Here is a 20,252-nt window from a genome sequence, read left to right as displayed (position 1 = left end):
TTGGAAGCTTGATGTGATTGGCACGGCTGTCTCACAGCGCCAGGGACCCGGATTCAATTCCCTCCTTGGGTCACTGTGTGGAGTGTGCACGTTCTTCCTGTGCCTGCATGGGTTTCCTCCGGGTGCTCCGGTTTCCTCCCACAGTCCAAAGATGTGCAGGTTAGGTGGATTGCCCATGCTAAATTGTCCTTTAGTGTCCCAAGATGTGTAGATTAGGGGGATGAGCGGGGTAAATACATGGGGTTATGAGTTGGGCCTGAATAAGATCCTCTGTTGGAGAGTTGGTGCAGAGTTGGGGCCTAATGGCCTCCTCCTGCACTGTAGGGATTCCATGATTACAATATGTGTTCATGTGAAATTCCTCTTCCTGCAATTACAGTAGAGGCACTAATTATTTAATTTGAACAGTTTAAATTCTGGGGTATATGTGTACAATAATCATTATATTCTCAAAATCATGATGAACACATTTTCTTATAGCAAATAAGGACATCTGGACAAATTAACAACTAAGTTTGGGCTTTTAAAATAATTGATTTTGAGATGTGGCATCTCTTATTTGGTGTCAATTGATATATTTTTGTGTGTGCAATATTCAATGTAATTTTGAATAGGCTAACAAAGTTAGAAACCTGGCCATACTTGTAAAACAAGTTGCAAAAGTTTACAACGAATTCTACATTCCATTTTTTAAATCTTGTTCATTTTTTTGTCAAGCGGGGATAGCAGCTTGTGCTGGTGATATAATCAAGATCAGTGAGGGGGCATTGAACCTGACTGCATAAAGGTGAACGGACATACGCTAACAGATACACAAGGACATTGAACTGATAACTCTATCTCGGCTGTCACACTGCCCAGCATGGCTCTTAGTGCTGTAATAATGTTGTCTGTCTCGGTTCTGGTTGAACTGTCAGTCATTAAGTTGTCAGTTCTCTCGGGTGGGATTCAGTTGTACTGGTGTTGGTAGAGGGCTGAAGATGGACTTGGAGAATTCCCTTGCTTTTATTTGAAGGGTCTCCTGGGATTTATTTTGGTCATCAGAGAATGAGGAGGCCTTGGTTTAATATTATCATTAAAAACATGATAGGACGTAAAGAACTTTTTAATGCAAATCGGAATGGGTTTCTGGAATTAGGTGCCCGTGTTGGTGGTGGAGGCAGAGACCCTAAACTCTGCTTTTAGTACCTGGATCCATGCCTCAAGTGCTGTAAGATACAGGACAATGGGCCGGTGCAGGAAGTGGGATTAGAAAGGGCACCTGAGTGTCCTTGGGCTGGCATAGGCAAGATGGGCCAAATGACCTACTTCTGTGGTGTGGGGATTGAACCCACAAATCTGACTCAGTGGAGAGTACTGTTGCAATGCATACATGCCTGATAATTATTCCTCAACTCAACAACACCAAGCCTAACTGATTATTCACCTCATTGCTGATTGTGGGTCTTGTACTCAGAAGAAAAATGGTTGTTTTACTGACATAATGATTGTGGCTGCACTTCAAAAAGTCAAAGTGATCCATTGACTCTGAAGTACATTGAAGCCATGTGGTGCTACATCAATGTAAGTTAATGTTTTCTTGGTATTGGCACCATTTTAGAATAGTGCATGTGGGAAGTTCACAGTAATAGTAAATTAAAGCAGGGAAATGGTTGCAAATGAGGCAGAACTTCATGTTTGAATCCCTCTAAGAGTATAGTGAACCAGTATACTGGGCTGCCAAAGTATATACCACTTACACATGTGTCAACCATGTACTGGTTAGTAGCACACTCACCTTTGAGTCTGAATGATCTGGGAGTGGAATTCATTCCAAGACTTGAGCACAAAAATCAAGGCAGGGAGTGCTCACTGTCAGCTTTGGATGAGATGATAAACCCAGGCCCCATCTACCTCGGTGCTTGTGAAAGGTTTCATGGCACTATTTCAAGCAGGGCAGGGCAGTTGTAGCCAATATTTGTCCCTCATGCAATGGCCGGAATTTTTCGGACATTCACGCCGGCGGGATTCTCTGGTCCCAGAAGAGGTGCACCCCCTGCCATGGGTTTTCCAGTGGTGTAGGGTGATGATAATGTGAATTTCCATTGACAGCGGCGGGACCAGAGGATCCTGCCTCCGGCAAATGGCGCTCTGCGTCCCGCTCCCGAGGAAGACACCAACAGGAGGCCAGAGAATCTCGCCATTATCACGTGTTTGTGGGATCTTCCTATGCACAAATTGGTTGCTCTGTTTCCTACATTACAACAGTGACCACACTTCAAAATGACTTCATTAGCAGTAAAATGTTTGGGACATCCTGTGGCTGTAAAAGGTGCTATATAAATGCAAGTCTGCTTCACCATGTAAAGCTAACCAGCGAGATGGCTCAATAAACAAAACTTGCATTTGTATATATAGCACCTCCAACATGATAAAATATCTCAAGCGCTTGATAGAGAGGCTGTGAAAAAACAAATTGACAGCAAGCAAGCTGCATGACACTTAGACAGGTGACCAAAAGTAGTACGTTTTAAGGAGCATTTTCGAGATAAATAGAGGTGTTAAGGGAAGGCATTCGGGTACCAACACAGCTGCCTTTATTGAAGAGAGAGTAAAAATGTAACCTCTGACGCTGTTGTACTTAAGTTACATCATCAGATTCACAAAATATAGCAAAATAAATACATTACTCTCAATCCAAGTTCACAGTCTATTGAGTCAGTGGATTGGAGAAATGCTCTCCAAGCCTGAAGTTCAATGCAACTTCTCTATTGTTTTAATTTCACAATCCTTTGCTGCCATGGTTGTTAATACTGCACTTGACACCTACATGCTAGTCACTGCTAGCAGTTTAGAAATCAGCAGCAGATTTTCTGGTGCTAAAATGTTTTTAATCTGTGGAAATGAATATCCCAATTCCTTTTTGGATCACCTTTTAAAGGTCACCTAATGGTGCAGTGTGAAGCGGATCACTGTCAGGGAGCTGCACTTGGAACCCAGTGCTTCTGCTAAAAATTGGAGACAAAATAAAAGGCACCTATAGTTTGAAAAATTCAGATTTTAAATTGATGTCTTTGCCTGTTAATTTCCAATATTATCAATCAATACTTAAATAGATTCCATCTCTTGACTCTGGCAGGGCTGGGAGGAGTGTGTGGATGCAGCAGTTGCTCATTTACTAAAGACCTGTCTGTCAAAAAGCTCCAGGGACCAGACGCTAAGCTCAACAAGCCAACTCAGTATGCCGAAAGATACCTGCAGATTAAAGAAACATATTACGCTCCTGTGTGACAGACTGAGCAAAGGAGGTCGGCTGTCTTTAACTGCAGACAGCGCACAGCAGGCAACCACCATCTCAGGTAAACTTGACATCGCAGAAGAGCAGTGTTCTTCAGCTGCTAAACTATAATGAGCTATTGTTTTATGTGGTCATGTATTTCACTCTGAAAGTCACAGTAGTAGACAGTAAATGTTTGTAGTGTAAACATACAAGCTCTTATCTATCCCATTATAAGTCACATTGTATCCAAGGAATAATGGGTTTACACAAAGCAAGGACAGATTTAGTGAATTATTATTACAGTGAAAGATAAGCAGCCACAACATTAAAAAGCTATATATTGTGGAAAGAACCTGCTTTAAATGAGCTTAATGGATTGTTGGTTGTTTTGACATTTGTATGCATTTTACAATCTCAAACTTTCTTTATGCACTCATTCAAATATTTGAACTGGCTTTACATAAATTATTTTTTTACCTTCCATCAATGGGCGGCCAGATTTTATAGTTAATCCATAACTGGCCAGCTCTGTGAAGGGTGATTGTTTTTATAAATCTCTGAAATACACATTACAGTCTTTCATGTTGCTGTGACAGACAGAATGCTTCTTTAATCCAACTGATAGTTTGTCTATGATTGCTGACTGCAGCTGTTTTGATTTGATTTATTTATTTGATTTGATTTATTATTGTCACATGTACTGGTATACAGTGAAAAGTATTGTTTCTTGAGCACTATATAGACAAAACGTACCGTACATAGAGAAGGAAAGGAGAGTGAAGATTGCAGTGTTGCAGTCATAGCTAGGGTGTAGAGAAAGATCAACTTAATGTGAGGTAGGCCCATTCAAAAGTATGATGGCAGCAGGGAAGAAGCTGCTTTTGAGTCGGTTGGTACGTGTCCTCAGACTTTTGTATCTTTTTCCCGACGGAAGCAGGTGGAAGAGAGAATATCCAGGGTGTGTGGGGTCCTTGATTATGCTGACTGATTTTCCAAGGCAGCGGGAAGTGTAGACAGTGTCAACGGATGGGAGGCTGTTTTGAGTGATGGACTGGGCTTCATTCATGACCCTTCGTAGTTTCTTGCGGTAGTTTCTAATGACAACGTACATATTCTGGGAATTTCAGACAAACTGGGATGAGTTCCTGTCTCTAGTTCAACGGGTCTTCTGATTACTAATATATAGAAAGAAAGACTTGGGTTTATATTCTCTTTGTTTCTTCCTCCTTCTCTGTAAGTTGTGACTGTAGAGAGTATCATAGAATCATAGAAACCCTACAGTGCAGAAAGAAGCCATCTGGCCCATCGAGTCTGCACCGACCACAATCCCACCCAGGCCCTACCCCCTTATCCCTACACATTTACCCGCTAATCCCTCTAACCTACGCATCTCAGGACACTAAGGGGCAATTTTAGCATGGCCAATCAACCTAACCCGCACATCTTTGGACCAACCTAACCCGCACATCTTTATTATGTTGCTGGAATTGACATTTGGGTGTTTGACTGTTCAGTGTCAAATTAATTTTTGTCACTTGTGCACAATTATCGGTGTTTCAATACTGTTTGATTTCATTTCCTATGCTGTTTGTTCAGGTACATACAGTGCCACGAACTCTACTTTCAACGCTCTTCAGATATTGCTTCATTATTTTAAATATTCTATTTCCTATTTCAATAACTTGGCACAGTTCCAGGCAACAACATAATCCTTTTCACTTGTTCTAGGGCTGAGCTGTCTAATAGTTGGTCACTGGCTAAATGTGGTTAACTAGCAATCCAATTGCATTTCTGAGGAGTAAATAAAAAATGGGTAACAGCCCCATCATTGATTATATGATCTCAATATTCATTCTCACAGTTTGTGCATGTAAACTTTAACTTTTTTTGAGCGTTTGTTGGTAAAATGATGAGAGGAAACGAAAAAGCTGTGTGTGTGATATTGTTTCATTGAAGTGCTTTACTCCTTGCTTACTGAATAGGTGTAGATATTTGTGAAGCAAATATACACATTTACCTGTATTGTGTAAGGTGAGGTGTTTTCTACTGAAAGCAGTATATGTGGCTAAAACAGTCACCACATCTGTGACCATTCAGTGATTTCTGTAGGAAAACGCCATTCGAGACATGTGAATGACAATGGCAAGCCATAATTATCCACCCCTCGGGATTGTTCACTAGACTCAGTTATAAAGCGATACTACATTAAAGGTGCTACATAAATGCATGCTGTTGTTGCGGGCATCACGTGACGTGGGATTGGAAGGATGCGCAACCACACTGGGTGAGGGACAAAAGATTCATCAAACATTCAAAGAACAAAGAAGATTACAGAACAGGAACAGGCCCTTCGGCCCTCCACGCCTGCACCGACCATGCTGCCCGACTGAGCTAAAACCCCCTACGCTTCCGAGGACCATATCCTTCTATTCCCATCTCATTCATGTACTTGTCAAGACGCCCCTTAAAAGTCACTACCGTATCCGTTTCCACTACCTCCCCCGGCAACGAGTTTCAGGCAACCAACACTCTCTGTATAAAAAATCTGCCTCGTACATCTCTTTTAAACCTTGCCCCTCGCACCTTAAACCTATGCCCCCTAGTAATTGACTCTTCCACCCTGGGAAAAAGCTTCTCACTATCCACTCTGTCCATGCCTCTCATAATCTTGTAGACTTCTATCAAGTCGCCCCTCAACCTCCGTCGCTCCAGTGAGAACAAACCAAGTTTCTCCAACCTCTCCTCATAGCTAATGCCCTCCATACCAGGCAACATCCTGGTAACTCTTTTCTGTAACCCTCTCCAAAGCCTCCACATCCTTCTGGTAGTGTTTCCTTCAGTTAAGGTTTTGTGACAATCCAACAATTTGTGTGTTACTCACTCTTATACCCTGAAAATTGTTTTCAGCACTTGCCATGGTGGGATTTTAACTCAGGACCTCTGGCACACGCATCTAGTACCATAACCACTATAATACAGTCCCTGATTTGTAAACCCCTTTCAAAGGAATCATTCAGGAAGGAGCTGTAGCTGTGTTCTTGTTGTTAGTAGTAAGGCTGCTTCCTGTCACTGGTAACATTTATTTATATTTCTGATCATAGAATCATAGAAGATCATAGAAACCCTACAGTACAGAAAGAGGCCATTCGGCCCATCGAGTCTGCACCGACCACAATCCCACCCAGGCCCTACTCCCATATCCCTACATATTTACCCAACTAATCCCTCTAACCTATGCATCTCAGGACACTAAGGGCAATTTTTAGCACGGCCAATTAACCTAACCCGCACATCTTTGGACTGTGGGAGGAAACCGGAGCACCCGGAGGAAACCCACGCAGACACGAGGAGAATGTGCAAACTCCACACAGACAGTGACCCAAGCTGGGAATCGAACCCAGATCCCTGGAGCTGTGAAGCAGCAATGCTAACCACTGTGCTACCGTGCCGCCCCATCTGCTCACATTAAAAGTAAGAAGTCTCACAACACCAGGTTAAAGTCCAACAGGTTTATTTGGTAGCAAATACCATAAACTTTCGGAGCACTGCTCCTTCGTCAGATGGAGTGGAAATGTGCTCTCAAACAGTGCAAACAGACAAAATCAAGTTGCAGAATACTGATTAGAATGCGAATCCTACAGCCAGCCAGGTCTTAAAGGTACAGACAATGTGGGTGGAGGGAACATTAAACACAGGTTAAAGAGATGTGTATTGTCTCCAGACAGAACAGCTAGTGAGATTCTACAAGCCCAGGTGGCAAGCTGTGGGGGTTACTGATAATGTGACATAAATCCAACATCCCGGTTTAGGCCGTCCTCATGAATGCGGAACTTGGCTATCAGTTTCTGCTCAGTGACTCTGCGCTGTCGTGTGTCGTGAAGGCCGCCTTGGAGAACGCTTACCTGAAGATCCAAGGCTGAATGCCCGTGACTGCTGAAGTGCTCCCGAACAGGAAGAGAACAGTCTTGCCTGGTGATTGTCGAGCACACTCCACACTCCTCAAACACCTCATACACCAACTCTACAGCAAACGCCGCAGCCTGGAAACCAAGATCGAATCCATATTCTCAACTTGCGCTCGGGACGCAGACCAGCTGCGAAACTCTGCCGAGCAGACGAGACAAAGGAACTACACCATCTACATGCACACCAAGAACAGGAAACTTGAGAAACTCGGCATCGCCACCAGCAGCAACCAAGCCTCCCCCGGTACCACAGTAGAAAACAGTACCACTGCAGGGAAGTCCATTGTCAACTTGTCCGACTACACACTTCAGCCAGATGAAATCGAAGTTCTCAGCCGAGGGCTCAATTTTTGCCCCACCACCAAAATAGACCCCATCAGTCTCGCAGCGGACACAGAGGAATTCATCAGGCGAATGAGGCTGGGGGAGTTCTTCCACAAACCCCAAGAGGCCAACAGTGAACACAATGAGACAGCCAATGAACCGGAACAGCAGACAGAGAGAGATCCGCAGTGCAAACGAAGAGGAAAGAGTCGAATTGGACTCCTCCGGAAGGCCTCTGCCCTCGACTTGACATGTATGCCCAAGCCATCAGGAGGTGCATCAACACCAAATTCATCAGCCGCACTCACAAGACAGCCCCGAACATCACCCAAGCACAACGCAACGCCATCCACGCTCTCAAGACCAACCGCAACATTGTCATCAAACCAGCCGACAAAGGAGGGGCCATCGTCATACTGAACAGAACGGATTACTGCAAAGAAGTGTACCGACAACTGAACAACGAGAAACACTACAGACAGTTACCCACAGATCCGACCAAAGAACACACCCGTCAACTCAACACTCTGATCAAAACCTTTGATCCGGACCTTCAAAACACCCTCCGTGCTCTCATCCCACGTACTCCACGCGTTGGAGATCTCTACTGCCTCCTAAAGATACACAAGGCAAACACACCCGGCCGTCCTATCGTTTCAGGCAATGGAACCCTGTGCGAGAACCTCTCCGGCTATGTCGAGGGCATCTTGAAACCCATTCTACAAAGAACACCCAGCTTTTGTCGCGACACTACAGACTTCCTACAGAAACTCAGCACACATGGAGCAGTTGAACCAGGAGCACTCCTCGTCACAATGGATGTCTCGGCACTCTACACCAGCATCCCCCACGATGATGGCATTGCTGAAACGGCCTCAGTACTCAATGCCGTCAACTGCCAGTTTCCAGATGCAATTTTACAACTCATCCGCTTCATCCTGGACCACAATGTCTTCACCTTCAACAACCAGTTCTTCATTCAGACACACGGAACAGCCATGGGGACCAAATTCGCACCTCAATATGCCAACATCTTCATGCACAGGTTCGAACAAGACTTCTTCACCGCACAGGATCTTCAACCGATGCTATACACTTGATACATCGATGATATTTTCTTCCTTTGGAGTCATGGTGAGCAATCACTGAAACAACTATATGATGACATCAACAAGTTCCATCCCACCATCAGACTCACCATGGACTACTCTCCGGAATCAAAGAACAAAGAACAGTACAGCACAGGAAACAGGCCCTTCGGCCCTCCAAGCCTGTGCCGCTCCTTGGTCCAACTAGACCAATCGTTTGTATCCCTCCATTCCCAGGCTGCTCATGTGACTATCCAGGTAAGTCTTAAACGATGTCAGCATGCCTGCCTCCACCACCTTACTTGGCAGCGCATTCCAGGCCCCCACCACCCTCTGTGTAAAAAACGTCCCTCTGATGTCTGAGTTATACTTCGCCCCTCTCAGCTTGAGCCCGTGACCTCTCGTGATCGTCACCTCCGACCTGGGAAAAAGCTTCCCACTGTTCACCCTATCTATACCCTTCATAATCTTGTATACCTCTATTAGATCTCCCCTCATTCTCCGTCTTTCCAAGGAGAACAACCCCAGTCTACCCAATCTCTCCTCATAGCTAAGACCCTCCATACCAGGCAACATCCTGGTAAACCTTCTCTGCACTCTCTCCAATGCCTCCACGTCCTTCTGGTAGTGCGGCGACCAGAACTGGACGCAGTACTCCAAATGTGGCCTAACCAGCGTTCTATACAGCTGCATCATCAGACTCCAGCTTTTATACTCTATACCCCGTCCTATAAAGGCAAGCATACCATATGCCTTCTTCACCACCTTCTCCACCTGTGTTGCCACCTTCAAGGATTTGTGGACTTGCACACCTAGGTCCCTCTGTGTTTCTATACTCCTGATGACGCTGCCATTTATTGTATAACTCCTCCCTACATTGTTTCTTCCAAAATGCATCACTTCGCATTTATCCGGATTAAACTCCATCTGCCACCTCTCCGCCCAATTTTCCAGCCCATCTATATCCTGCTGTATTGCCCGACAATGCTCTTCGCTATCCGCAAGTCCAGCCATCTTCGTGTCATCCGCAAACTTGCTGATTACACCTGTTACACCTTCTTCCAAATCATTTATATATATCACAAATAGCAGAGGTCCCAGTACAGAGCCCTGCGGAACACCACTGGTCACAGACCTCCAGCCGGAAAAAGACCCTTCGACCACTACCCTCTGTCTCCTATGGCCAAGCCAGTTCTCCACCCATCTAGCCACTTCCCCTTGTATCCCATGAGCCTTAACCTTCTTAACCAACCTGCCATGTGGGACTTTGTCAAATGCCTTACTGAAATCCATATAGACGACATCCACGGCCCTTCCTTCATCAACCGTTTTTGTCACTTCCTCAAAAAACTCCACCAAATTTGTAAGGCACGATCTCCCTCTTACAAAACCATGCTGTCTGTCACTAATGAGATTGTTCCGTTCTAAATGCACATACAATTGGTTGCATTCTTGGACACACGCATCTCCATTAAGGACGGTCACCTCAGCACCTCACTGTACCGCAAGCCCACGGATAACCTCATGATGCTCCACTTCTCCAGCTTTCACCCTAAACACGTTAAAGAAGCCATCCCCTACGGACAAGCTCTCCGAATACACAGGATCTGCACAGATGAGGAGGATCGCAACAGACACCTCCAGACGCTGAAAGATGCCCTCATAAGAACAGGATATGGCGCTCGACTCATCGATCAATAGTTCCGACGCGCCACAGCGAAAAACCGCACCGACCTCCTCAGAAGACAAACACGGGACACGGTGGACAGAGTACCCTTCGTCGTCCAGTACTTCCCCGGAGCGGAGAAGCTACGGCATCTCCTCCGGAGCCTTCAACATGTCATTGATGAAGACGAACATCTCGCCAAGGCCATCCCCACACCCCCACTTCTTGCCTTCAAACAACCACGCAACCTCAAACAGACCATTGTCTGCAGCAAACTACCCAGCCTTCAGGAGAACAGTGACCACGACACCACACAACCCTGCCACAGCAACCTCTGCAAGACGTGCCGGATCATCGACACGGATGCCATCATCTCACGTGAGAACACCATCTACCAGGTACACGGTACCTACTCTTGCAACTCGGCCGACGTTGTCTACCTGATACGCTGCAGGAAAGGATGTCCCGAGGCATGGTACATTGGGGAAACCATGCAGACGCTACGACAACGGATGAATGAACACCACTCGACAATCACCAGGCAAGACTGTTCTCTTCCTGTGGGGGAGCGCTTCAGTAGTCACGGGCATTCAGCCTTGGATCTTCAGGTAAGCGTTCTCCAAGGCGGCCTTCACGACACACGACAGCGCAGAGTCGCTGAGCAGAAACTGACAGCCAAGTTCCGCACACATGAGGACGGCCTAAACCGGGATGTTGGATTTATGTCACATTATCAGTAACCCCCACAGCTTGCCTCCTGGGCTTGTAGAATCTCACTAGCTGTTCTGTCTGGAGACAATACACATTTCTTTAACCTGTGTTTAATGTTCCCTCCACCCACATTGTCTGTACCTTTAAGACCTGGCTGGCTGTAGGATTCGCATTCTAATCAGTATTCTGCAACTTGATTTTGTCTGTTTGCACTGTTTGAGAGCACATTTCCACTCCATCTGACGAAGGAGCAGTGCTCCGAAAGCTTATGGTATTTGCTACCAAATAAACCTGTTGGACTTTAACCTGGTGTTGTGAGGCTTCTTACCGTGTTCACCCCAGTCCAACGCCGGCATCTCCACATCACATTAAAAGTGCCAAAGGATTGATTTGATTTCATTTGATTTGATTAGAAAGCATTCTTTCTGGTTGTACCACAGCTTGGTATGGCTCCTGCTCGGCCCAAGATAGCAAGAAACTACCAAAGGTTGTGAATGTAGCCCAATCCATCACGCAAACCAGCCTCCCATCCATTGACTCTGTCTACACTTCCCGCTGCCTTGGCAAAGCAGCCAGCATAATTAAGGACCCAACGCACCCCAGACATTCTCTCTTCCACCTTCTTCCGTCAGGAGAAAGATACAAAAGTCTGAGGTCACGTACCAACTGACTCAAGAACAGCTTCTTCCCTGCTGCTGTCAGAATTTTGGATGGACCTCCCTTGCATTAAGTTGATCTTTCTCTACCCCCTAGCTATGACTGTGACACTATATTCTGCACTCTCTTGTTTCCTTCTCTGTGAATGGTATACTTTGTATAGCGCACAAGAAATAATACTTTTCACTGTATATTAATACATGTGACAATAATAAATCAAATGCAGATGCTAATTGACCTGCTGTAGATAGGTATATGAGGAAAGGACCATTCAGTTTTTTAGTTCTGGTGAAATTAATATGTTTCTATCTCCAACCATTAGCGAAACATGACAGAAACTGTAAATACCTAATGTTTGAAGTTGAAAGAAAGAGTACAGGATAAAACAAGGAAACAAAATGTGATTCCCTGTTTCAGGAACAGAAATAGGAAGAGGCCATTCAGTCCCCTTGACCATATTCTAAATTCAGTTAGGTCATGGCTGACCAGTATCTCAATCCTATTTACCTCTATATCCCTCATGTTCTTACCCAAAATCAATTTATCGACTAAAATAAAAGCAAAATATTGTGGATACTGGAAATCTGACGTCAAAACAGAAAATTCTGTAAAAACAGCAGGTTTGGCAGCATCTGTGGAGAGTCTGAAGAAGAGTCAAATGGACTTGAAATGCTCAATCTGTTACCCTCTCTGCAGATGTTGTCAGACCTACTGAGTTTATCCAGCATTCTCTGTTTTTATTCCAGAAATTTATTGATCTCAATCTGGAAAGTTTGACCCCCAGAATCCACCACCTTTTGGGAGAACAAGCTTTAGGTTTCCACCACCTTTTATGTGCAACAAGTGTTCCATGATTTCACTTCCAAATGGTCTGACTCTAATTTTAAGATGACCTCCCCTTGTTCTGGATTCCTCCATCAATGGAAATAGTTTTCTTTGTACTCCCTATTTAACACATTAGCCATTTTAAATAGGTCATTCTTCACCCTTCTAAATTCAGGTCAGGGAAAGCCAAATTTATGCAATCTGTCTGTCCTCATAATTTGATCCTTTAATCACTGGCACGTTTATGTCAGCTGTGTTAAAAATCTAATGTAAGAGCAGTTGGACAGTATAGATAATTGAAGTAACACCAATATGCTGTAATCTAAAATGCCAGCAACACGTGCTTGCTGATATTGGCATGTCAAGGATTTCCAATTTCCTGGCCGTAACCACCGCCTTTTCACTATCCTGGATGTCCAATCACTCTCGACCTCTATCCTCCACAGGATGGTCTGAGGATCTCTGCTTCGTTCTTGAACTGTCCTCATCCGCCACCACCCTCCTCCACCTGGCTGAACCCGTTCTCTCATTGAACAATTCCTCCTTTAGCCTGTCTCACTTCCTCCAGATAAATGGTGTAAGTATGGGTACTGGAACAGTCCCTTTTCCAGTCTACTCAAACGCTCTCGCTCAAATCTTTTAATGTACATTGATGACTGTATCAATGCTGCTTCTTGCTCTTCTGAGGAACTGGAAAATTTTATCAATTTTGCTTCCAATTTCCTCTCACCTTCACGTAGAAACTAGAAGCAGGAGTAGGCCATTTGGCCCTTCGATCCATTCATTTGGATCATGCCTGATCATTGAATTCAGTGTCCTGATTCTCCCCTTCGCCCATATCCCTTGATCCCTTTAGTCCCAAGAGCTATATCTAATTTCTTCTTGAAATCAGACAATGTTTTGGCCTCAACTACTTTCTGTAGAAGTGAATTCACCACCCTCTGTTGGCAAAACATCCCTGTCCGATACTCAAATTCTCTCGCTATGAAGGCCAACCTACCATTTGCCTTCTTTACTGCCTGCTGTACCTGCACGCTTACTTTCAGCGACTGATGCACGAGGACACTAAACTGAGTATTCATCTCTCTCAAGTAATAATCTATCTTCCTATTATTTCTACCAAAGTGGATAACCTCCCATTTATCCACATTGTACTGCATCTGCCGTACATATGCCCACATACTCAGCCTGTCCAAATCATGCTGAAGCATCTCTGCATCCTCCTCACAGCTCACCCTCCCACCCAACTTTGTATCATCTGCAAATTTGGAGATAATAAATTGAGTTGGGGTATATCTCTGACTCATCCCTTTCCTTCCTTAACTTCTCTGTCTCCATTTCTGGAGAAAGAATGTCTACTAATATCCAGTACAAGTCCACAGACTACCACAGCTATCATGACTACACTTCCTTACATCCTGCTTTCATTTTCTCAGTTTCTCCACCTCCATCACATCTGTTTCGATGATGCTAACCTCCTCCACAGCAGTGCTTCCAACATGTTTTCCTTTTCCCTGAACTGCGGATTCCTCCCCCTCCCACTGGGGGTTGACAGCTCCTTCAATCATAGTCATAGAGGTTTACAGCGTGGAAACAGGCCCTTCTGCCCAACTTGTCCATGCTGCCCTTTTTTTAAACCCCTAAATTAATCCCAATTGTCCGCATTTGGCCCATATCCCTCTATACCCATCTTATCCATGTAACTATCTCAATGCTTTTTAAAAGACAAAATTGTACCCACCCTTACTACTACCTCTGAAGGCTAGTTCCAGACACTCACCACCCTCTGTTCTTGTCGTGTTGCATTGTTCCAGTCAAGCCCAATACAAGCTGATGAGCACTTTACAGCCTCCTGGGCTCGGCATTCAGTTCAACAACTTCTGACCGTTAACTCTATCCTTCATTTTGACTTTTGTTACCCCCAAGTGCCAGCTTGTATCTTGTTTTTTATGTTTCCTTTCATTCAGAGTTGATGTTTATTCTGCTATTGACGCCTACTCTGGAGCAAAGCTTTGTTTCTTTACTATTACCTTCAGCAATCCCTTTGCCTTTTGTTTCTTGACATTTTTGGTATTTAATCTGCCCTGCCCTCTAACCTATCCCTGACCTTTCTTGTTCCACCTGACCCCCTCTCCCCTTTTTCAACAGCATAAAACCCATCAAATTTCAACCCTTCTTCAGTTCAGAAGAGTCATATTGGACTCAAAACATTAACTCTGTTTCTCTCTGAGCTGTCAGGCCTGCTGAGTATTCCCAGAACTTTCGGTTTTATGTCTGGGAAACAACAAGACATGGGCAGCAGCTCTGAATGAGAAATATATGTATGGTGAAGTCAGGACTGTCGTGTTATTAATTGTTGTTGAAGCAGGGATGCAATGCAATGTCAGAGAAGTTTTGGGACTGCAAAGGAATTGCAACTGAAAAAATGTGTTGCTAACAGCAACCCATGAAACATCCTCAGGAATTTGATGTTGAAGCAGGTCCAGATTTAAGGAATATGTGAGAAATGGTGGTGGCGGGCGGTCTTGACAATGCCAAGAATGATGTTAGGGATGTATTTGTGATAGGATGCTTCTGTCACATTAAAAGTGAAATTGATTACCTGTGCATATAAAGTAGATGCAAATCGCCAAACAATGTGTTTGAAATGATAGCCAAAATGTATGTACTTGATGATGTACAAACTTCACAGCATACCGAGACATTGAAGTATGCAAATATGGCCACCAAATAACCACTGATTAATGGGGGGGAATCACTCAAAACAAAATATATCTGTTTTAATTTGATTACTCAATGTAACAGCCAAATTATTGTCAGCATCTTTTTGGATCTTGGTGGCAGATTAGAACTGGAATGCTGGGAGAACCTATAACATTGTGAAGTCCCTGGCTGCTACAGGGTGTGTGGTTACTGCTGAGTCCTCAACCTGTTTGATGATGTCTCTTTTTTAACCTATTGATTCGCTGTAGGTTGGAGCATGTGCTATATTCCAACCTCAGTCATTCCATCAGGAGAGCGAGAATGGGGAAGAAAGAAACTGTGATATTTATGTGTACAGTACCAGCATCTGTGCATTGAGAAGGAGATGTATTAAAACCTGGAAATATAGAGACTGGAGGAGGAGTAAAATGGGTTACAAAATAAGAAAATTCGGTGCAGTGTTTATATGGCAATAAATCAAGAAACCGATAAGTTCATGTAGAATTTTTGGTCAAAATAAAAAAGGCAACATTTTAACAGAATGTTATAGCTACTGAGCCTGTTGAAATGTTGTGTACCATTTTAAGTATCTTGAGTAAACAAAACATGTTTGCTGTTCCACTGTCCCTAGCACTGCAATTCCCACTTGCAGGAAATCATAAGAAGGATCATTGGGCCAAAACAAAAGCCTTCAGGTTTGTTGGCTTTGTATAACCTGATTGTCATCTCCCTTAACCAGTGTTTGGGAAAGCTTGCACCCAGCCACTGGAACCATTTTAATCTTTACAATCACGCCATTGCTTCCTAAAAGTTGATTACCTTTCATCTTCCCATAAATGTCACTGCGATGGAGGGTTTATTAACTTGTTCAGATTCTTCAGGTGACTTTTTTCCCCATAACTCTGTCCCTAGCCTCAGTCCCAGTCCTTTTACTACTGTAATCGACAGGATATCTTTTTTGCTTTCTATGTGACATGAAATTGAGAAATGGTAAAAATTAACTTCTTGTTGGCTAGCTGCTCAGGTTATCTTTTCTGGTGGAGTGAGTTTTTATTCCACTTTGAAGTGTTTTCGATTTCAGACTGAACCAGTTTTTGTTGCATTATACATCAGCTTGAATATAGCCTGCATCCACAAGATTTGCAGAGGTTAAGTTTTATGCTCACTACATTGAACTTTATTGTATTCGTTTAATGTTGAATACAAAAGTTATTTTTTAACCAGTGCCTTACGAGTTAAAATCTGCTTCATTTGTTAAGCCCAGATCTTATCTCTGTGGAAACTCCTGTCCATGAACCTTTGCCAGTCAGTATTAGACGGTCGTGACAGCTGTCTGCCATTTCTTACTGTTTTAGGACATTGCAGTACATGAATTATCTGCTGGATGTGGACAAGAGCTTGACACAACTGTCTCTTTTGTTGTAGAAACCCAGTGCTCCTTTTGTGTCAGCAAGGAGAAACCTTGAGGTCCAGCAGGAAGTTGGATGTGGAAGTGGAACATTTAAAAAGTCATTCCCTAAAATCTGACTGACCGAGCTAGCGTTCTACTGTATGGTCACGGAGGAGGATATGGGTCTCCAAACCTTCTTGCAGCATTCATCACATAACTAACTACCTGATCTAAAATTTGATCTCTAGCCCAGTTTGCATTCGATTGCTCACTTGTGACCTTTAAGCAATGACTGAAAATGTCACCTTGGCTCTAACATGGATTCCTGGTTGGGTGTGATATGCCCCTTCTGCACCAATCATCAAGGATCTTCTGGTGGAATTCCCAAAAGGTGTTTACTGCTGTGTTTTCAACAATTGAATCCCTATCCCAGCATATGGCCAACTTTATTAAAGCGCTCCTTCCCTTGCTGGTAGCTGGCACTAAGATCAAAACAGCAAAAGATGTAAGGGATTCAAACAACTTAACTGAGATGTAATCAGACACAGACAATAGATCCTGAACAAAGAGTATTAAAGGAGTATTTAATGAGGCAGTGATGGTGAGGATTAGGAAAGGAATTGTAGGGATAAAAGAGATTTGTACACACAGACTGGGGGAAGAGTGAAGCCATGCAGAGATTTTTAAAGATGATGATGAAAATATTAAATTTAAATTTGACTCACCTGATGAAGGACCAGTGCTCCGAAAGCTTGTGATATCAAATAAACCTGTTGGACTTTAACCTGGTGCTGTGAGACTTCTTACTGTGCCCATCTTAGTTCAATGCTGGCATCTCCACATTATATTAAATTTAAGACATGGGAGAACCAGGAACCAATGTTGGTCAAGGGTAGTAAGTTGTTGGACGTGAGATAGGATACGGAGAATATGTGTAAACTCAAGTGAGCAAGGGAATGGTTGAAGAGGAAAATTAGTTGTGAGTTGATTTTGGAGGAACATAATAGTACTATTCAAGCACTACACTGGTATTTTCAAGGAAGAATCGAGTTCTCGAAGCATCACGGTCACTATTTTTCAAGCACCTAACAGCACAGAAACAATTATCTGCTCATTTACACTGCGGTTTATGGTTATTTAGAACCATAGGAAATTACAGCTCAGAAACAGGCCTTTTGGCCCTTGTTGTCTGTGCCGAACCATTTTTTGCCTAGTCCCATTGACCTGCACTTGGATCATATCCCTCCACACCCCTCTCATCCATGAACCCACCCAAGTTTTTCTTAAATGTTAAAAGCATTTACCACTTTATCCGGCAGCTCATTCCACACTCCCACCACTCTCTGCGTGAAGAAGCCCCCCCTAATATTCCCTTTAAACTTTTCTCCTTTCACCCTTAACCCAAGCTCTCTGGTTTTTCTCTCCCCTCGCCTCAGTGGAAAAAGCCTGCTTGCATTCACTCTATCTATACCCATCAAAATCTTATACACCTCTATCAAATCTCCCCTCATTCTTCTACGCTCCAGGGAATAAAGTCCCAACCTATTCAATCTCTCTCTGTAACTCAGCTTCTCAAGTCCTGGCAACATCCTTGTGAATCTTCTCGGCACTCTTTCAACCTTATTTACATCCTTCCTGTAACTAGGTGACCAAAACTGTACACAATACTCTAAATTTGGCCTCACCAATGCCTTATATAACCTTACCATAACATTCCAACTTTTATACTCAATACTCAGATTTATGAAGGCCAATGTACCAAAGGCACTCTTTACGACCCTATCCACCTGTGACGTCACTTTTAGGGAATTCTGTACCTGTATTCCCAGATCGCCTCTGTTCAACTGCACTCTTCAGAGTCCTACCATTTACTCTGTACGTTCTACTTTGGTTTGTCCTTCCAAAATGCAATATCTCACACTTGTCTGCGTTAAATTCCATTTGCCATTTTTTAGCCCATTTTTCTAGTTGGTCCAAATCCCTCTGCAAGCTTTGAAAACCTTCCTCACTGTCCACTACACCTCCAATCTTTGTATCATCAGCATATTTGCTGATTCAATTTACCACATTATCATCCAGATCATTGATATTGATGACAAACAACAATGGACCCAACACCGATCCCTGCGGCACACCACTAGTCACAGGCCTCCACTCAGAGAAGCAATCCTCCACAACCACTCTCTGGCTTCTTCCATTGAGCCAGTGTCTAATCCAATTTACTACCTCCCCATGTATACCCAGCGACTGAACCTTCCTAAGTAACCTCCCATGAGGGACCTTGTCAACGGCCTTGCTGAAATCCAGGTAGACAACATCCACCGCCTTCCCCTCATCCACTTTCTTGGTAACCTCCTCGAAAAACTCTAATAGATTGGTCAAGCATGACCTACCACACACAAAGCCATGTTGACTCTCCCTAATAAGTCCCTGTCTATCCAAATATTTGTAGATCCTATCCCTTATCACACTTTCCAATCACTTGCCCACCACCGACGTCAAACTTACTGGCCTATAATTTCCCGGATTTCTTTTGGAACCTTTTTTAAACAACGGAACAACATGAACCACCCTCCAATCATCAGGCACTTCCCCCGTGAATACTGACATTTTAAATATGTCTGCCAGGGCCCCTGCAAGTTCAACACTAGCTTCCCTCAAGGTCCGTGGGAATACCCTGTCTGGTCCTGGGGATTTATCCACTCTGATTTGCCTCAAGGCAGCAAGCACCTCCTCCCCTTTAATCTGTAAAGGTTCCATGACCTCCCTACCTGTTTGCCCTATTTCCGTAGACTCCATGCCCATTTCCTCAGTAAATACGGATGCAAAAAAACCATTTAGAATCTCCCCCATCTCTTTTGGTTCCATATGTGCAAATTGGCCACATTACAACAATGATTGCATTTCAGTGTGAGAGCTCTCTCCCACGGGCTTTCCACTGACATGCTGAGCAGTTGACATGGAGCATGTACAAGGATCAGAAAATGGCCGTTTCTCTGCCTTGCCACCTTTTAGCTTATCCAGACACTCTCCTGCCTCAGACAGAAGCTCTGTCCAGCTGCAGAATTACCCATGTGAAGACAATGGGCCCAAATTCTGATTCATTTGCCAGCAGCACCTGATGTATTTGACCTGACGTGAGATCTTCCAAGCCCCCTCTCTTTTGATGCCCTTCAACCAGCTGGTGATCTCATCTTGATGTCGTCAGCCTCTAATTAGCACATTTGGTAATTGGCAGATCTGAAGTGCTGGAGACAGCCACCTCACCTGCCCTTACAATCACAGAAGTCTCCTTTGTAATTTGGTCTGACCTGTTGCAGAGGTTCACCAAAACCCTTGCGTGGTTGATATGAAAGCTTTGTTACCTTTCTGGTAAAGTGAATTTGTGGCAGTGCTGGTGTAATCCCTGCTGACTTGGTTCCCCAGCACAAAAGCTACTGCGCAAACTGGATATGCAAGCATGTCGACGAATCCTCTCATTGAAATTTATACTGACATCCAATCCATTCAGTTCAAATATGTAATCACTGTCCGTCAAAGTTATTCTGATGTCAAAGTAGTTGTAAAAAAAGAATGCGTTGCCTCTGTGAATTGATGCTGAATATAGTTAATGTCCAGATGGTTAATAGTTATTTGTTATTCCAGATAAAGAAGTCACCATTAT

The 20,252-nt window shown here is 43.8% G+C and overlaps 1 protein-coding gene across 3 annotated transcripts in view; it reads left to right on the top strand.

Moving 5' to 3' along the window:
* The window catches only part of bbs9 (Bardet-Biedl syndrome 9), a 384,043-nt gene that overhangs the window by 237,218 nt on the left and 126,573 nt on the right, over positions 1 to 20,252 (top strand). For all 3 annotated transcript variants that reach the window (XM_078217175.1, XM_078217174.1, XM_078217173.1), the window contains one exon: positions 3,119 to 3,338. In XM_078217175.1, coding sequence (XP_078073301.1) covers positions 3,119 to 3,338 — 220 coding nt within the window. The remainder of the gene's footprint in view (positions 1 to 3,118; positions 3,339 to 20,252) is intronic.

The sequence above is a fragment of the Mustelus asterias genome, chromosome 7, assembly GCF_964213995.1.
Source record: "Mustelus asterias chromosome 7, sMusAst1.hap1.1, whole genome shotgun sequence".
NCBI classification, from domain to species: Eukaryota; Metazoa; Chordata; class Chondrichthyes; order Carcharhiniformes; family Triakidae; genus Mustelus; species Mustelus asterias.
This window is presented reverse-complemented; position numbering and strand designations above follow the sequence as displayed.